We start from the raw sequence: 20773 nt of genomic DNA, 5'->3' as shown, positions 1-20773 counted from the left end.
GTCTGTAGACACTGCAATAGCAAAAACGCACTCAAATTATAAGTTTAATTGTAAATTTCTGAAAAAACTATTCACCCTTTGAAACAATCTCACAAAAAATAAATACTAGCTTTACTGAGGAAAAAAATCTGCATGCACAGGAGAAACCTGAACCTAAATACATGTGGGAAATGCAGAATACGGCACTGAAACAAAACAGAAGGGGTTTAAAAATGTTCTCTCTAATCCTAGTATGTGTTTGGCTTTTTTTTTTTTCCTGGAAAAGATGTAACAAAGTGCAAAAAGTAGTTGAAGTATTACCTTCTTTAAGTGTTAGGAAAGAACACAGCCTCCCGTGTGACTTGCCAGTGGACCAGGAGCATATGTGGCCGATGACACACTCCGGGTCGGTAACTTGGCCGTCGATCCAAGCACTTCGCAAGCACAGACGAGTTAGTGTCTCAGCTTGACCTTCTGTCTTCAGCATCCATCTCGGAAAGAAAATGGTTTACTTGGGGGTGGGCTGCAGGAAAGGGTGACCATATGTTCTGAAGCAGAATTCACCAACAAACACGAAAAATTGAGAATTTCACTCTTTGCCGCTCTAGGTTTATTCTTCCATGTAAAAATAATCAGAATTTTACAGTTAATAGAGAGACTTATGAAATAACTTATTTCCTGGGCATTTTTTCTTTTAAAGTCAATATATTTTAAAGTCTATATTTTATGGTGCTATTTACAATAAAGAAAAAAACAACACTTTCCGTGATAGCAATAATTTATTGTTTTGCCTAAGAAGGTAAGATCAGAATCCAGGTAAGACACCAACCAATGACCTGATGGCAAATTCAAGTATCGAGCTTGGTACAATAAAAAAAAAATACTACCATTTGTTTGACTATGGCAAACAGCTAAAACACAATAAAAACATCTGGACTTGACTGTCAAAACATACAGATCCCTAAAAACCCACACAGCACATCTTGAATATCTGGAATATTGAAAACATGTTTAGTCATCTTCGTTCCCAAGTTTTAGGAGTCCAAAGGAGCACACAGCCCTCCCCGTAGGTGCCTCAGAACAATTCAGTACACAGGCTCAGCGTCCATCGTGATAACCAGGCTCCTGTGCTGTCAGAATTGTTGGGTTAAGACATTTTTTTGCCATGAGCTTGTATCATCCCTGCCAGCCTTACAGTGGCTTCTATTTTCTTTCTTTTTTCTTTCTTATTTTTTTTAAAGCAAACACAGTGATAATGTTGATTTTCAAGAGCACTCTAGTAATTTAACTATAACTACCTCTCACTCCTTAAAGACTCCGTGCACATTTTGCTCTGCTGGATTTATGTTTTTGTGATTCCCTTTCTTTTGCAGGTGTTACAATTCAGGACTTAGCTTCTGGCCTGGAGACGGGGCAGGCAGCCATCCATCTAGGAAATGCCTGCCAGGACTGTGCTGAGGATCAGAGTCGGTGTCTCTGTAAATGCACGGTGCTGCTCACTGCTGCCCAACACAGCAAGCATGTTGGAGAAGGTCCTCCTAGACCACACTGACCCAGGAATGGGAATTAAAATCTTTTCAAAAGGACAGGAAAAACAGCATGCAGGAGAGCCAGAACTGTTTCAAATGGGGACTTTGGAGAATATTCTAGCATATAATTCTTAAAGAGAAAAGCAGGTCCCTTATGGGACAGTTATTTTACACTGATGTTCTGAGACACCATGGGGTAGGAGCAGCGTTAAGAGTGTTTCGTTATGGACTAAAGCTCCTCTGGTTGGAAACGGCCAGATCCTGACAGCTGCAGAGTGCCCGCTCAGTTTTCACTGGTTGCAAGAGGTGGCGAGGGCACTCGGCACCTTGCAGGCAAAGGCAAACAGCCTGAATTACAGATCCCCCGAAAAACAGTTTGATTTTCAATAATTAAAAAAAAAAAAAAAAAAGATAACCATTTTCTCAACCCACAGAATCTGCATGCAATTAATTTAATCAACAAATTTCAATTTGTATTACAAAAAGGTTTAAGTCCACCTGAAAAATGGTGAAATTTGACAGAAGTTACATTACAGCCATTCAAACAGAGCATTTATCCATACTGAGATTCAGTACATCTGTAACTCTTGCATAAACATTTCCAGACTCCTAGGGATTTTGCTGTTGTTGCTTGCATTTCATTTGTTTTATACAACTCTAAGTCAAAAGCAATGACCCACACATTAAATATGCATTTAGAATAAAACTGCAGAACCCGATGGCTTGATCAGCACATGAACTGAAATAAAATATTTACATGGAATGTTGAGCTCAATTTACAGAGACGGTGTTTCAAATTACAGTCTTAGTAATCTGTTTAATAAATGATCACATTGACAAGAAATTTAAAAACTTAACATCCCTTTTCAACCCTTTCATAAATATATAAGTTTTCACTAAATTCTTTACTCTTTAAACAAGACATCTATATTCTCTTTACAGATTAACATGAAATAACTGTTTCCTGTTTGAATGCCACAGATGTGATGATCTGAATTGAGCAAGTTCCTATACACATTCTGTACTTACAAGACGTATTCACAACACAACACATGGGTGTTACTTGGTCTTTACAGATGTATTCACTTTCTGCATATCAGTAGTAAATAAAGAAAAATACCAAATTATCTATAGTAAAAATACATAGTCTATGATACATTAGTTTTCACTGCCACATCAAATTTAAAATGAGGTTTCCGTGTCTGACCACTGACAAAGATATTTTTTATAATGAAGTCTACAGCATTAATTTATTTTTGGATAGAGACAAAATGTCTGTTACATTACTAAAAAAAGTATCACTACATACTGAACAATAGGAAGAGTTAACTTATTGCAACTGCTTTCCAGATCTTCAAGGTTTCCTTACTAATTGGTTGAAAATTTCTGAGGGGAAATCTGTTCTAAAGAATGCTAAAAATGTTTGTAATCAATTTAAAGAAAAAAAATAAAAACTCTTTACTTTGTTGCTATTCATACTGCTTCGCCACTGTTTTTACAGATGACTAATCCCAAAGATTTTGAAGTAATATACATAGTAACTCACATTTTTCCCTATTTAAATAAATATTCCTGTGAGTTTTGTTGTGCCACAAAGCATGCATGAAAATGTTTTCAATCCATGCATGCTCACAGCAGAGTTTTTCACAATTAAGCCACTGAATATATCTTTTTTTTCATGAATACTCAAGTGCAAAGGAATACGAAAATCACTCTGTACATATAAGACAAGGTTCACATCTAGAAAAGTAAAAACACTTATCTTTTTATGGATAGGATGTCTTCCTCATAAAACTGTTGGTCACTTTTGCCTGCCTCAGTTCTCTCAAGCACTTAACGGATAATAACTTCCAAGTGCTGATGTGCTTTTTATGAGAGCAGTTATGCTTAAAACCGTCAAAGTGCTGATCTCCAGTAGTAATTACTATCTTCTGCAAACTCTCCATTAAAAAAGCTTATCTTGGACATGGACATAAGAATGATAGAGAGGTGTTTGGCAGTTTTGTTACACTAGTATTAGCTCACTTTACTGAGCGTAGTAAGACTTCGGTTCGACCTGCCTGTACTGTCCCAAAATTATGAACAGGAAGATTGAAGACACAGGAAAACAAGACCAGTGCCAAGTATGTGAAGAGTGCACCTGCTGCTCAGGCAGAGTTAGAAAGCCCTCCTACCAAGAAAATGGCCCTTAAGTATTGCCTAACCATGCACCAGATTTAGACTCAGTCGATTTCAGATGCCTTGTGTATATGAAACGTTACGAATGCAACCAGCTGACAGGAACCCAGAAGGTCTCAGTCTCCAATCTGTCAAAAGTTGTTTTGAGCTCACTGTAGGCTGTAGCGAGGTCATCGTTGACTATCACCTTATCAAAGAGGTGGCCATACTGGCTCTCCATCACCTGGGCAGACTTGATCATTTCTTGAAAATCTTCCTCCTAATAAGATCAGTGCAAGGATTAGTCTGTCCACAGAAACATTATATAAACTAATTCTGTGGTAAATGTGAAGCTACTTGTTTATTTCTTATCTCGTCAGGAAATGGAAATTCTGTTTTTTATAAAAAAAAATACAGAAACGACCATTCCAAATAATCTCAGAGAACATTCTCACAAATAGCATTTGCTCAACAGGCAATTCTTTCATCTCTGCCCTTGCAGTAACACCGTTGGTCACCGCATGGTAATTAGAGAGACATCTTCTGTTAGCAACACCAGTGGAGAATGTTTCTCGCTGTTTACTTTGATGATATATTTAAAATTTCATTACTTACGCCTTGGCTTGCTATCAACAAGCAAATTATTACAGTGCAGCCTTTACTCTTTTAAGAGCTTGGCAGGAGCTGTCTTCCTATGCCTTGTTAGACCTGGTTCAGTGGACTTCTGTTCATGTTTGGGAGGGAACAAATCCTTGGAATTTAATTGATTACACAACTATGAGATAATAAAATTGTCCTAACTAAACAATATTCTGAAGTTTGCTCTTAAGAATGAACTCCTCTTACATTTTATATATGACAGGAAGTATTGTTGTAGTGCATTATTTCCAAACTATTTCAAAAGCATATTCTACAAAGACAGTCATACATAGACTTACATCAATCTCTGTGACTCTATCTATGACTTAGCTTGAAAACCAAATCTAAAAATTCCCAAATAACATCTTATGTTTGAGTGAGGGAAAATGATACACCCCTTAAATGCAGAAAACAAAGTCTAACCATGATTGGCTTTGGTTTAGTCTCAATTAAAATATTTTTATATTGTATTTCAAGGAAGTAAGTAAGTTACTATTGGGTAACACGACTATTTTTTTTTCTTTCTTTTCTGATTATTGACAAAAGGCAGCATTTGTTACTTTTACTTCCATAGATTTTTTTCATTCTTTCTTATAATATTTATTCCCCTGTAACATTTTTTGTGTCTCTTAGCCCAGAATATGTTCTTTTTATTAAAGCAGCATTTATTTTTTCAATTGATGCTTTATATTTGAGGTTTCCTCTAAATTTAGACTCAGAAATACACTTGATAAAACAAGGAGATTCCTATACTTAAATAGAAACATCTAAGCCCACATGCAAATTTTTTAAAGGAAATCCACAGCATTATTTGTCATAAAAATATACTTGCATTTTGAGGGTTCTTCAATTACATAAACTCAAATAGAGCACGATGGAAATGTAAATACCCATGAGCACAGCAAACAATGAGAACATCACAGCAAGTTTAGGGTGACAGAGACAGGGAAATAACATGTATGCTAACCACCACAAACAAACTCTTAACAAGTTCTCATGCTTTACGATGTCTAAATAAACTTACTGTAAAGGGTTTTGCAGTTCCCCTATCATCTTTACTTGAAATAATCTTGGCATTTTTTCTGGTCTCTCTCAAACGGTCAAGCGGTGGAGGCTTTATAAATATAACAAATGGTTTAAACTCATATGTCCGTAAGTGTTTCACTGTCTGGGAAGAGGAAAGATTTAAATTAATTAGTTTATTTCTCAAAATGGAATTCACTGTAGTAAAAGAAACTCTCCACTACGCAAAATAAACCCATAAAGCACTTCTAGAAGGCTATCTTCAGAAAGGCTATCTAAAAGTTAGCTTTCTGTCCTCTCACATTGTCAGGGTCCACAAGACCCTGGAGAAGGGGATCCCAGAAGGGCTCACAAGCCTGGGTCCCCTGGAGAATTTAGTGTTTCACTGAAAAATCAGGCATGCTGGACTTGCACCAATCTGGCCAAGAAATCTGTCCGCACCAGCCCCAGGAGCCCCTGCCCAGTTCCCCTGGTGCAGGTTTGGCTTGCCCGGATGCTCTTCTGCTGGCACAGCCCTCTTCCTGCTGCTCTACAGAAAATCCCCACATCTGAAACTGCACCGGGAACTGCTCACAACCTGCTGGGGTTCAGAAGCCGCAGGCTGGCCACCCTTGGAGACGAAACACTGTCTACTTTTAAACAAAGTGGTCCAGCTCCTGAAAGCACTGTAGTTATTAGTAGAAAAAAATTCCCAGTGGAGCTGTTCAGCTGAGTTGAAAGACAAGGAAGGTCAGTGCAAGAACAAATGGTTTAGACAGGAATGTTCTTAACAATTATCCAGCCAACAACACATTGAACGTGTTCCTTGACTTGTGTGTGCCCTGCAGGGAAACCCTTTGCACGGACATACTGCTAAACGCGGAAGAGAGGTGCTGGATTGGGTGGCAGCTCAAAGCTGTTCTGAAATTTAGGTTTTGAAGAGAATCTCTAACATGAAACAGCAGAAAGTTGAATGAAAATATGGGAGCACTTCGTAATTACATATTTGGTATTGTGATGTGGGCTTTCAATTCAGTTAATTACTGAGCTGAATACTTGCAATACATATTGAAGTTTATTTCCTCTTCTCCTTTCAGCAAGCCTTGCTGCAATAAAGTCACCCAGCAAGCCCACTCAATAGTAACTCAGCAAGGAATAAAATATACTTTTTTAGAAACAGGTAGGTTCCTGGAATCCTAATATGCAACATGGGGAACTACAAGATTCCAGAAGTGCTTACTTACATGAGGCTGCACATCCAACAAACAGACTTTGTTTTTAGCTAGGACTGATCGAACAGAGTCTAAACTTGTACCATAGTAGTTGTTCTTATATTCACCATACTCGATGAACCTGTGGCAGAAGGTGAAAGCAACTAGAATCATTTCCATTTTCTCCAGCAAAAACTTATCAGTTTGGTTTATAAGATCTAATTCAGAAGCAAAAATATTTTACTTTACACTTGAGTTTTACCATGTTTTATAAAGGAAATGCTGTCAAGTACTTCAGCATGTCAATTTTAAGAAATCTTCTACTTTACCACGTTCAAATCAGTAACACCTGCTTGTATTACAGTTAAAGAGAAAAAAGTACTGTAGTCCAACAGCCCACTAATGTTTTCCATCACCTCTTTTTCTGAACTAATGCAATGCAATAAAACAGTGGATAAGCTAAACAATAGAAACTACTGAAATTTCATTGCACACTACAGAATATCCAAATTCTGTCCCAGAAGAGAAGGAGGAGCTACAACAGTGCTAATGGAACCGAGGCGGCTGGTTCTGTGCTATAAAAGTAAAGCACAAGTTGCCAAAAAAGCAAAGCACAGTTTGAAGTTTCAATAAAACCCACAGCTTTGTGTCTAATACACTTTTGCCCTCTGAAACACTGAGGCAAAATTTCAAGCTACAATATTTTACAGGCTGCTAGAGAGCATGATGCTACCATTGTCTTCATTTTAGTTTAACTTCTGGAGGGTTTACAGGCAGGGGCTTCACTGTAGGTCTCTAAATTCAAAAGCACAGGAAGTGCCTGTCCTGAAAAAGAGCGGAACTACACAAACATTGATTCAAGCACGTTTGCAGCACTTCCAGACCCCTTTCTTCCAGCACTGCAATGCTTTATGGCTATCAAAGATGACTCCCTATTAAAAGAGAGCTCCCCCACCCTCAACACCTACAGTTTCAAGTCTTATTGATGAGCTGAAGTACTGAAACCACTTGGAAACTTAGAAACATTTGCGTCTGCCTATATTTCTTTTTTGTTCTGTATTTCTTTCAGATTCTGTGAATTGTTTATGTATCAAAATGTAATTCTAACACATCTTCAAATCACTGCAACTTACATCCACTCTGAATTATTATCTAAAGTTACAACCAACCTCATTTTACAATAAAGCCATTGTTTTAACTACAGTTCTAATTAAAACCTCTTCACCATACTTGTTATTCTGTACGTCTGTCTCAAACAAGTGCTTGGAAATGAAAATGTATTCAACACCATCACTTTCTTGGCTTCTTCTTGGTCGGGTAGTGTCTGCAGTTTAATTAAAAGAAAAAAAGAGGAGATGTACAAAACAATATAATGCAAACCAGTTCAGGAAACATTCAAAAGCGCACAACCCTTGTGCAATACTAAGCATAGTGGTTCCCTTACTTCTGACAGACATAAGGCTGCTCTGGTAGGCAGCACTCAACACGTGATAGGATTGAGTTTAAAAGCATGCAGAGAAGAAAAAAAAACCTACTGGACAAGAGTCAGATTATCATTTTTATTAACCAGTGGAAAAATCCAATAAAATGAGGACAGCTGAATAATAAAAATGAGCAGCAGTCCATAACAATTACCCCAACTTTGCCACTCGTTAAACTTATTAGCATATTAGACCGTAAAGGGAAACAAAGTTCACCAACCTGATTTATAAAATGCTATGTTCATTAACAACACTCGCAGCTATGGTATGTAAAGCATGATAGTAAAGAAACAGGGTGTGAATTTTATGTTTTAGTGCTTTTCGTTTTCTGGTGATTCTTTTCTCTTTCAGTAGTCTTGTATTATTAGTTGCAGTTTTTACTTTCCTTCAAGCACTAGGCACAAAGTTTTTACCTACAAATGAAACTCCCTTGTGGGGTTGCCACTTATGGATAACAAACCCATTTAAAAATCACATTTAACACAAGGTGTGTGTTACAGCATCTTGTATTCTTCATCATATATGAACATATACAACCTGCTTGCAGAAACACAGTTCTTGAATGACATTTGATGCCATGCTCTTCTTAGGCTGACAAAGAGAAACATTTCCAAGACAAGACCTCCAGTTCTCCCTGCAAGTCCTAACTTACTGAATTTCAGGGAGATGGATTTCTTTACTTGTTTATTTTAAATTATAACCACAAATTTGGAAGAGAAATGAGAAAAGGCAGCTTGATGAATACTGGCAATTTTTAGAGAAATACTTTTAGGCAAATGATTGCATATGCTTCAATGTGTTAAACGTTTGGGAACATCTGCCTTTTTGTTGTAGTTTTCAATACCCAGCTGAGGCAAATATTTGCAAATGTAATGACTTGCTGAAAACAAATGTATTCACTTTTCTACCTAGAAAATTATTTAATACATATACCTTATAGTATACTTGTACTTGCAAAAAAATTGTGATAATATCTCCTGAATTCAAAATGTTGGACCCATGTTTTTGAAGGATCCCTATAGGAGGCAAAATTACAAGTACAAAGCAGACCAAGGAATGAAAGCCCAACTAAGACTGTTAAGTCCTCCATGTGAAAGAAAAAACAGTTAAGTACTGTAGAATTTAATACAGAGCAATTTCATACATTATTATACAAATTATATTATTTGATCAGATAGAGGGAATGAAGGGAAAAAATCCCCAAACCAACTTTTCTGAAGCTAATAAAAGGGATTTAAATAATTTATTCATGGGATGAAATTGTTTATTATCAGCCTTTATTTTTCAGCCTAATGTATAAAGGGCATTTTGCTGAAAGCAAGCATTGGTAACAGAGTATGTTTCACTGTTTTACAGTTAAATCCAGGGTGTTCTTCAGCCGAGTTTCATTACTAAACCTCACTGACATCAATCATGTTATACTTGCAGTAAAAATCCACTGCAATGCCTCTGAGCCAAAACGTCCTATCAATTTAATCAATGCTATTTAAAATACAACTGCAGCAGCACTTTCAGAAATTAGCAAAGTAATCTGGATGCCAAGCATGCATTTAGAGACCTAAATCTGAAAGTGCCTTAAGTTAATGCAATAATAAAGGAAAGCCAGTATAGCATTAAGAGAATAGAAGTGTGTTTTTACTTACGTGGCACTGTTACCCCGTAATGCTGGGTGTCACTGATCAGCAATTTCCGTTTAAGTTCATTCAGTCCAACGCCTACAGGACCTGAAAAAAACAAATGGTGCTGTTTCCCCACAGCCAGGTCTCTCTGGTCTTCAGGCACAAGTAGTACTCCCCGAGATAAGTCCACATAGCATATAGCTAAAATACAAACTGGCTTTTAATCAGTCATTTAGAAACGCCCATGGATATAGCCTCTCCTCGAACATACAGCGCTGACAAACTTCAGGGGAGTTAGCTGGCAGTTATTGTGTCCTGACTTTACTACTGAGGAAAAAATCAGTGAAAAAGTTGACAGCAAAGCCAACTTTCTTCTCCACGGCAGCTACCCACAACACTCCCCCCCCGAGGAGCACTGCTTCCACCTTCTCCCCACGTCCTGGGAATCCCGCTCCTGCCAGCCTCTGTCGGCCTCAGGCCGTCCCCGTCCACCTTTCGATGGAGCCAGGGCAGCACTGAACAGGTACAGGGATGAAGGGCAGCTCCTCTCCATGCACTCAGCGCTCCCCAGGTCACAACCTGTCTGGGGTGCTTTTGTTTCTTTCTTTGTTGTTGATTTTCTTTTGAACTCTGATTGTATGCTGCCTGCGGTCTGAATTGGTCCAAAACAAATGTTTCCTTCTTCATGTGGCTGCCAAAGAGAGACCACTCTTGCAAGGAGGTTGGCAGAAAGAAACAGAGACTGCATGGAAGTTTTTTGACCCAACTCCTCCACCTCCACTTGAGTACTGCTGTCCTAGAAGTTACCGAGGAGACATTGCTTTTGATTTTGGGGTTGTCCCTAAGTCTTAGCCATTTGCCAGTGACTCTCGAGGTTCCTCTGAGGGCACTCTGTGTCCTGCGAGCTCTCAGAAGCTCCATGTGGCAACCGCTCCCTGGCACCAGGCACCTTCTGTGCAGGGCTCCAGCCTGTCCGCCGCGTTTGGTGGTGGGGCTGTGGTGATGTGTTCAGGGAGGAAGCACAGCTGTGTGTGTCCAGGAGTTTCTGATGGCATACTGGCCTTGTTTCTGCCAAGCCAGGTCGAGAGCAGAACACAGAGGAAAGTAATTTGAACCACATCCCAAATAATCCAAGGATAATACATGTGGTTTTAAGGAAAATTCTTGCTGTTGTAGGAAAAGGGATACATATATGCATTGAATGCTTTGTAACAGAGACATTTTAGAGATCAGAAATACAACACCTAATAAACATTTTAATGAAAGCGTGACATATTGCTTAATTACTAGTGAATCTGGTATCAAGAAACAAAGCCTGACGCTTCAACACCTTCAGGTAACTATTTGTAAAAATGACTGTCCACCCTGTCTGAAGTTAGAAACACATAATGATGAAAAGCAAAGGCCTGCTACTATCCCCAGACTGTAGTCCCTCTGTAAAATCTTAAGAGTTTCTGCATTTATAATTTTATATGTTTACATAAGTTAAAAACACAACTACATTTCAAGTTCCATCTCTGACCCGCCTGTAAATTAATCTATCAGTATGTATAAATGTTTATTTAATATGGTGTACAGCAGCCTCTACTGGTGCATGTCTGCAGAGGAAAGCAATGTGTCATGAAGATAATGGCATTACTTTTGTGTTTATTTAAAAAAAAAAACAACATTTTTTCCTCTTTTAATAGTATAGCTATTTAAGCAAACAGATTTTTTTTCAGGAAAAGTAATTTAAATTCTCAATATATTCTAGCAAAGTTGAATGAAACAAGTGGAATTTGAGTTAAAAAGAATCATTGTATTCCTCTAAAGCAAAAAAAAATTCCCATCAAATCTACACAAATATTATTTCCTTAGCCTATGTGCTGTCAAATCAACAATATGCTTTTAGCTCTATTTATATATAAATAATCCAGGCTTCATTTACTGTGACAGATGCTTTGGAAACTTAGATCAAATCTGTTTTAAGACCCAAACCTCATTACTACTCTGTCTCCCCCTCCAGATTACCATTCTAAATTCATCTTTAAAGATAACTACTGAAAGTTGTGGATTCCTCTTTTTCAGCTGTCTTCATGAAAATCTCGTAATTGTAGCACACGGACATTAGGACATGAGTCCTAATTAGTAAAGCCATCCATTATGCTCGTTTTTACACCACACCTCCTGAGTGTAATGTATACTTCTCTTCTGAATCTTCTTTTCATTTGATGCTACAGAGAAAGATGCTGGTTTCTAATAATTATGAATCTGAATATGATTTGAACTCAAGAAGAGAAGAAAGCATCAGGATTGAAAAGGACAGTCCAGATTCTTACTGCAGAATGCCAGGCATGTGGGACACATGACCGTAGCATAGTTTTAGTTTACTATAAATCACCCCAGGCAGCAATATTTAGTGTTACAGTGACAGATTTAGAAATACTTTGTTTATTTTTTTTAAATGAACATTTATGTTGCTTGATGTTCCATGTTAGTCATGTCAACTGAGTAATGGTTGAATCCTGCACAAACGGACTGCAGTGCCTACCTTGCTGTAAGACAGTCTCTTGCAGAATTAAGACCCCCAATCATTAAAATTTGCATTACGTTTTGTACCATTCAGATACGTCTTAAGAAAACTGGAAAAACTGTTTGATGTAAGTTCAGGTCTCAGGAAAATTAACCCAAGCAGTTACTCTTCACCAACAAACTGATCTCCTAGAAGTCTATTTATTTGAAAGAGAAAAAAAAAAGAAAAAAGAAAATGGTCTTTCAGAAAAGATTTTGGAAGTTAGGTGATATCACCTCTGCTGGGACTATAAAGACCCAGTAGAAAACATGCATTGATGGGCATTCTGTGTGTCAGTTATTCCTTTTCTAGTACAAGGGACAATTATAACGCAATGTAGAACTATGGCACAATGACATATGAGGTAGAAAAGCAGAACATCATTTTTCTGTTTTTCGATAAATTGTAACTAGCAGTGGGAGTGTACTTCTAGATTTGCTGTTCACTGAAGCAGGATCAGGGAGTTCGTGCCAGTTTTCTCATTGGCAAGACTCGCCAACATAGATGTTGCATCCTTTGTAAAACAGACATTTCTGAACCATGCTGACCTACCTATTCATTCAGCCCAGAAGGTTTAATGAGCATAGCAATTCTAGAACTCCTTCTTCATTGTTCAGATGGTTTACTTGGAGAAGTATGGTCAAAGTAGACTATACTCCTACAGTATTGCTGTAGAGCTATTACATTTCTGCAAGCCACTACTGAACGTATGCTAAAGCTGTCAGGAGATGTGGAGCCACTTCTGTTTCATCTGCCTTTGTACTGAGACAGACCTTGTCTTCGCATAGCTTCTTCATGATAAAACTAAAGGTGATGGATTTTTTATTTTTTAACATAAGAAATACAGCAACAGAGAACTCTATCAGTCCCTGATTCCTTGACCAGAAGGACACCATTGCAGGGAGTAGACAGCCTAGTTTGGGGACAAGACCCCTTTCTGATCTGTGCCACATGCTAATAACTGTTCCGTTGTGGTTATACACCTCTGGTCCTTACTTCCATCACTGCCCAGGACAGATGCATCACCACAGATGCACCTGAAAGGCTTTACATGCCTCTGGTGACAGCATTGTATGCAAACAACCGTGTGTGTTCTGGGGCACATGCTCGTGGTTTGTTACTACTGACCTTGCTTAATCCTAGCACTGCCCCCTTTAGAAATTTCTGTCTTAGCTGATACTATGCCATGTAAAATTGCAGTATATGGCACATCCATTCTGACTCTCAAGAAACAAAATTTGTGCTAGTCTGGCCTTCGCAATTACTGAAGCAGAAGCCTTTGTGAGCAGGACATTTTCCTCATTAAAGTAAATGAAAATTCTATTGTCTAAACAATATGTTTCACATTAAAATGTTCTGCCTCAGCTTGATAAGGCTGCAACACTGGTCACATGATATTGGACAATTTTGCTTTTAGCAGAATCATCACATTCATAACACCTAAAAGACAGCACAGCAGAAGCATCTGTATCATTAGCACTCCAGATGATCCATTATTTTAGCCCCAAGGATATGCAGGACTTTATTCACAAGCATACATTTGCAGACAAGGTAAAAGCTTGACAAACTAATACATCTAGCTGAACCTGAGACTAAGATATATCACACTACAGGGCACTAAAAATTACTATGTATGCAATTTGCATTCTGTAAATTAGACTAGACCAATTTAAAATGAGGCCAAAAGAAATTTCCACTTTACAGTTGTCAAACTCTCTTTACCTAAAAAAGAACAAAACAAAACCTCAAAAGCCTTCCAACAGTAAATTATGCATTTAGGCTTAGCATAACACAACAGACATTTAGTGTCCCCACCAATTACAGCTATAAATTCATTATCTGTCCCTTTGTTTCCTGGTAATAATAACCAAGTTATGTTTGACAGATTATATTGTACGCTGCTACTGGCACACAAAAAGCTTTTAGAATGTATTCACTCCTACTATACCTGTGTTGCTTAGCTCTGCTACTTTTTCCACATTTTGCACAAGACATTTTTATGGTATTGGCCAGACTTAAGCTGCCCTTAATATCCAGAGAAAAACATCAGAATTACTGAAGTCTGCAATAAATTTCTGAACTGCTTTTGTTACTGAAAAAGCACACTTTCTTCATTTGATTTATTACAACAAAAATCAAATGAAATCTCTAGGTATTCTTTAGATCAGACATATGCAATTTGTTATAAAAAGTCTACTTATCACACTTTTGCACTGCGCTCTGTTGATGTAAGTGTAAAATCAACTCAACCATGTTATTACTTGTTGCATATAGCCCACAATCTCGCAGTGATCACACTAGTAGGTGGCTGAATTTTAGTGCTGGAGAGTGACAAACCTGTTTATTAAAAACTAAATTTAATGTTCCCTTGGATATGAGTGATATAAAAACATAGCTACTCAACAGTTCATAACAGTCCCTGATAGAGGGTCATATTTCTCTGCTCTGCTGCTTTTAGAATGGAGGAAACTTTACTAATGAAGCATCAGCCTATGTACTACTGCAAAAGAAACAAGAATTAATGAGACATTATTCATTGGCAGTATTGGTTACTCACTGGCACTCCAATGGCTACATTTGAAAAATTTAAAATAATATACTTCCTCCTTTTTTAGAAGATTGAAGCAATACATTTCAATTAGATAATAAATACTGTAGTGAAGCTATGGTGGTGACAGATTACAGAGGAACAGAAAGCTAAGGGTGACATCTTTGATATTCTGCAGCTATATTTACATCTGCTCTTGGCACACAGAGGTCCACCTCTCATCTACCTTTCTCTCAACCTGCTTATTTACTTATTTTAACACAGCAGATTTCGTTGCTGTCCCCTTATAGATACTGTCTTGATTGACCACAGGTATTTGTTCTTTTTCTATATTGCTATATTGAATGATCTTTAAGAGCAGAGCACTGACTTAATTCTTAAGAGTTTTAGTACAGATTGACTGCCAGCTTCAGATTAGTCACCACGGTAGCTATATTTTAACATCAACTATTTTTGTTTTGGCAAGGCTGTAAACATCGTCTTCTAGAGCATCTGTATATACTAATTAGGATATCCTATCTAGATGGGTGGACTACAAGACAGGTGAAAAACTGCATGAACAATCATGCTCAAAGGGTAGGCTCCAGGTGGCTACTGAGCTAGCCATGAGTCCCCAGCGCATGCTGGCAGCAATGAAAGCTAACAACATGCTGGACTACATCAGCAAAAGGATAGCCAGTGAATTGAGGGAAGTGATTCTTCCCACTTGTTAGACTCTGAGGAATAATCAGTCCATGTTGCACCCTGTGTTACAAGAAAGATGTTGACAAACTGGAGGAAGGCCAATGGAGGGCTTCCAAGATGATCGAGAGCTGAAGTATGACCTTCAGGTGAGACAGGCAAGGTGGAACTGGGCTTGTATAGCTTGGAGAAGAGATGGCTTTAGGAGGACCCAACAGCACCATTCTAACACTTGTTGAGAAGATGGAGCCCGCCTCTTTACCAAGGTGAATGGTGGGAAGAGAAGACACGGTGGGAAGACAAATTCTCAGCGCTGTTGTCATCAGCAACCTGCTCTGAATTCAGTGCTGATCCTGCTTTGAGTGGGAGGTTGGACTAGGTGACTTTCTAAGATCCCCTCCATATGAACGAGTCTGTGGTAAATATTGCGCTAATTGTCAGCCCTCTGTTTTACCAGGTTAAAAATAAGGTTAATGTTAATTTGAAAACAACTTACCAACCAAAACTACAAGCCTGTATTTGTCATTAGGTTGTCGTCTGTATCTTGCAACTTCTTCGTATGTTGGGATATCTGCTGTGTCGTACTGATCGCTCTTCTTGCACTCATACATTGATTTGTTTGTTTTTTTATCTTTTCTGCTAAGACGAAAGCTTCTTCTAAAACCAGCTGCAATAAGAACAGGATTTTTTCAAAATAAGAAAGTAAGTCTCCTCAAAATATCTGAGAACAGTCTCTTCCAAACACTCGAGGATTGGTGCATGGAATAAAAATTGCACCGTATGTTTAATAAGCCATGTCATTAAAATGATATTTTCCCACAGTTTAAAACTATGTCAGATACCTATATAAACTGCAAAATTAAGATTATCAATAAAATCATCACAGTTACAACAAGCTGTAAAAAATAATTACATTAAGTTGTTAACATATTTAGAAAATTTGTGTATTTTATACATTAGGAGATATACACAAGGAAAACATTCATGCAATCTGGACTCTCATACCATACTTAATGCATTTCTATTAAATCATCATGGCACACAGACATCAAATACAACATATGGTAGAAACACATCTAGTGGTTGAAAGAGTTAATGAAAATTAATTGAATTATTTTTTGTGCTTGGCTCCATGCTGATACTACAAAAAAAGCACACTGAACCCTTCCTGAAGATGTTTAAAAATAAAACCAAACACTGTCAGTTAAATTCCAAAACACCATGAAACATCTTAGACAACACAGTTGCTGTATTATGGATATGTTAGCATGAAATTGAAAGTTAATATTCCTATTAAAATTGCATTTACAATTGCATCAACAGTATTACATCTATAGTACCTATCTGCAAGACTGGAAATTTCACATAGCTATTAAGTATTTACAAAAGAGATTATCATAGGCATTTTCAAGCAGAACAGTATACTTCCCCCAACACCATATGTTAAAAACTAATTTACTCCTGTGTTAATGATTACCTTACAGCTCTTCAAATAAATCCTTTACGTTAATTTTACTGGTATCTCTATTGTATTGCTTTTGTTCTAGAAGGAACTACAGAAAGGACTGCAAAGAAGGGCTGCAAAGCTGATTTCATTATTTGGTGGTAATATAGTAGAACACAAACAACAGTTTAAAATTACTGAAAAAATCCCAACACCTTTTTTCTCCCAAGAATATTTCATAGGACAGTAAACACATGTAAACTTTTGGTGACCCCACATTTTTCAGCAATATGTTTTCATAAACTTGTAAAAGCACTTATGTTTAGGTGTTTGAGAAGTAATCATATTACAATTTCTTCTTCAAAGGCAGTATCTGGCAAATTCAACACCCAGTTCTGCAAATACTTAGAACCAGATCTGAAGCAAAATCCTATAAAGCTTTGTTACAGGCTTAGCATTTTGCACACCCACAGTTCCACTTAGCATAAATCTTTGCAGAACCTGGATCACAAAGCATGTTAACCTACTTATTTTGCTGATGTGAGTCCCTATTACCTATAGGAATTTTGCAATACATACATACACACAAAAAAGGAAGGAAATTTTGTTTTGAGAATCCAGGGATGTCGACCACTCATATCCAAAATATGAATAAGTAAAATTAAAATTTATGAACAGGGAGAAGAGCTAACAGCCACAGAAAAGGATGATGCCATTTTTAAGAACTACCGTATGTCTAGACTGAGAAGGAGGTGGACTGAGATAAAACAGTGACCAAAATATAAAATAGGAAAACATAATGAAATAGACAGAATTATGCTATTTTATTCTTAAAAAAAAGAACACAAACACTGAAGTGACTGCAGTGAGAAAAGCTTTGTCAAAGTGTTGATAACTATAATCACGAGCCAGGAGATCCTGTCCACAATAGGGTGAAAGTCCATTATGACGCTACATAATCACAGTATATGCAACTATATAAATAAAAGCTAACAGCAACATTAGCAATACAGACATGTGAAAAGGGGTTATAAATTTCCTGAGGTCTCATCTGAAAGGCTTCAGGTTAAAAAACTGCCCTAAAAGCTAGCTAAACTGTTCCTGAAAATTGAGCTCCATGCCTCTGAGCCATGTCTCATAGCTCGTTTACCAACAGCTTCTTAACCTCAGCTTAAATTCTGAGATGTGAAATATTTTGGAAAAATATCCTTTTAGTGAAATTTTCATGATTAATTCAATTTCTACTGTTAGGTTTTAGTAAGGTGATTTGTAACTCGTTCCTCTTTCTTCCACCCACTTCATTCAGATTTCAATAGCAAACTACCAGGACATGGGTTATTGGAGAATTTTCAATCTTTCCTCTTAAAGGAGAACAAAACCGTATGGTGTTTTCTTTTGTGGGGAAAAATAAAAAAATAAAGAATAAAAATATAAGAATGTTTTTGGTGCAATCTTTAGGCTGATTTGTCCCGTGTCACTTTTACGGGCTACACATAAAGCATCACCAAGACTCAAGTGACATGGTTCCACTGCTAACGTGAGCTTCCTTGATTAAAACATTTGACCTTTCTTAGATTGAAACTAACTGGCAAAATGAAAATAGTAGTATTTTCCTTTACTTTTAGAAGTTTCAACAGCAAGTTTACCTATAGGTTACAGAAAACTATTACATTAATTAAAAAGAACACACAAATACGGGGGTCAGAGATAACAAAGGCAATTTCCAGTATAACTGATTTCTCTGCAGCATGCTTGTGAAAGCACCTTGTAAAACGACTGAATATGAAAGAGCTGTGGTATGGGGACTGCCTTGTCACTCGAAGATTATTGTCAATTTGAAAGTTCTTCCTCAGAGCACATCTGAAAAGCCCCAAGAAAGTTAGCTCTAAGTAGCTTTCAAATCCAAGGAAAATGTACAGTACAGACAGAAGAGATGAGACTGTTTCAAATATATCCCACATTTTTACGATACTGCTACTGCGTTCCTGGAAACATGCCTCTCCCGCTCTCACATCTGTCATTATACATCCACACATATGTGGCTTAACTTTACTATGACCTTCAGAAGCTATTTTCTAAATAACTGCTAATAAATGTTTTCTATCAAACTCTGCATATATAATTACATTAGATGCTGGGCAGCTATGACTGTGCAGAAAGATTAAGCTGACTGAAACAACATTGTGCTTGCAAGGTCTGAATACATTTATGAACAAGCAAAAAAAATATCCCGTTTACGTTTGCATCTTTTGCAATTTAGGAAAGACGAAAACCAAACTCCATATATTTAAGTTAACAATAGAGCATTATTAAAAAATATAGTGAAAATCACCATGGAAAAACAGAAGCAACACTGAGAAATAACACAAAATTGAGTTTCTGTAAAAGGATTAAGCTTAAAAGTAAACTTCTACAAGAGAACAGAGGGAAAAAGAATTGCTTGCTCAGGATATTTGATAAAATAAAATTCAGTGAATGTGAAAGGTGTTGCAACCTATACTGTCTGTGGAATATGGATATCAGCAGAAATTAACCTTAGCTGCCAAGTATACAGGCTATAAAATAAAAGGGGAAAATTCTGTCACCACAGCAACCTAAAACTCTGGATATTAAGGAGCTTGCACCAGGGCACCGGTTTCAGCTCTGTGACTAGAAGCCTACTGAACATGCTAACCCATAAAGCACCCCTGGAATGTAACAGGTTTGGTGAAATAAGAACAGCCGCCGGGAAGAAAATATGAAGAACAAATGTTCTCCAGCTACAAAAGTCTCCAAACACTTCTCAACATGAAACAAAAATCAGAAGCTGCTACTAATAAACTTAATTAAGGTCCAACGACAATCCAAGAAAAACCACTTACATCTTTAAGGATAAGAAAAAGAATGAAAAACAAAATAAAAGTCTGTTTATTCTTTTAATGACTAGCAATACACATCTTTACATTTGCATAGAGAAATCCACTTGGATTTCATGCAGAAACCCAAACTGAAAACTGGAAATGCACGAACACATCCTGTACCCCCTGAGATACTTTTAAAAAAATGCCAATGTAAAATGCTGTGTTTCTTTAGATTTAGTAATAAAATTCAAAAGAAGCGAACAAAAGATTGTGATTACATTGAATGAATGTAAATTCAAATATGTTCATGATATTAGAAAGCTAATTTCTCAAATTCGGAGAAGCTACGCTAACAGGAAATATAATTTAAATTCAGCTTTGCTCCACGAATTCACCAGTCAGGCTCCAGAATTCTATAAAACACTTATATGTGCTCTGTTTATTTTCACTCTCTAAAACAAGGGCTAAAGTATATGTTTAAATGATGTATATCCTTTGATGAATTTAGTCTAATCTTACATAACTTTTAGTGAAAAAATGGTATTTGTAAACAAATTTACATGTACTTTTAGTATTCATATTGCCAACAAAAAATAATTCTAGTACCATGGTTGTTACCAAGGTTTGTAAGAAAATGCTGTAAAATATTGTAATATTTTATTAGATATTTCTGGATATTTTTTCCCCTTCAAAATATTGGGATTTTTTACACTCGCTCGTATCCTGAGTATTTCTATTGTTACACAGGAACTACACAAACACAGAGCAGACTTCTTACTCTGCCTGCTTCTGGACTGATTCCCAGCTTGCACATTTAGACAGGGTTAATAAAAATTTAGATTATGTCTGGATTTTTAAGACAAAATTGAGAATAGTAAACAGATGATATTCATCTATATTTACTGTATGTTCATAAAGGTTCAAGTAATGTAACTAGAATTTAAGGCTGGCAAAGACGAACTCCTAATGTTCTCCCCAGCAATTTCTCAGGAAATTAAGGCAGAAACGCATAATACAAGAGTGTAACTTAAGTATTAGGAACTGGTGAAAAATCATGAAATTTATTTGAGCCACTTTAGAGGGGAGCCTTCA

General features: G+C 37.1%; 1 protein-coding gene across 11 annotated transcripts in view; it reads right to left on the bottom strand.

Annotated features, from left to right (window-relative positions):
- Positions 1 to 739: 739 nt before the first annotated feature.
- The window catches only part of MPP7 (MAGUK p55 scaffold protein 7), a 152488-nt gene continuing 132454 nt past the window's right edge, over positions 740 to 20773 (bottom strand). For all 11 annotated transcript variants that reach the window (XM_080583312.1, XM_080583321.1, XM_080583322.1 and 8 more), the window contains 6 exons: positions 15894 to 16064; positions 9642 to 9722; positions 7748 to 7841; positions 6551 to 6659; positions 5329 to 5472; positions 740 to 3945 (listed from right to left, as the gene is read on the bottom strand). In XM_080583312.1, coding sequence (XP_080439438.1) covers positions 3766 to 3945; positions 5329 to 5472; positions 6551 to 6659; positions 7748 to 7841; positions 9642 to 9722; positions 15894 to 16064 — 779 coding nt within the window. In that variant the 3' untranslated portion in view covers positions 740 to 3765. The remainder of the gene's footprint in view (positions 3946 to 5328; positions 5473 to 6550; positions 6660 to 7747; positions 7842 to 9641; positions 9723 to 15893; positions 16065 to 20773) is intronic.

This window comes from Anser brachyrhynchus (assembly GCF_964034855.1).
Source record: "Anser brachyrhynchus genome assembly, chromosome: 2".
Taxonomy (NCBI): domain Eukaryota; kingdom Metazoa; phylum Chordata; class Aves; order Anseriformes; family Anatidae; genus Anser; species Anser brachyrhynchus.
This window is presented reverse-complemented; position numbering and strand designations above follow the sequence as displayed.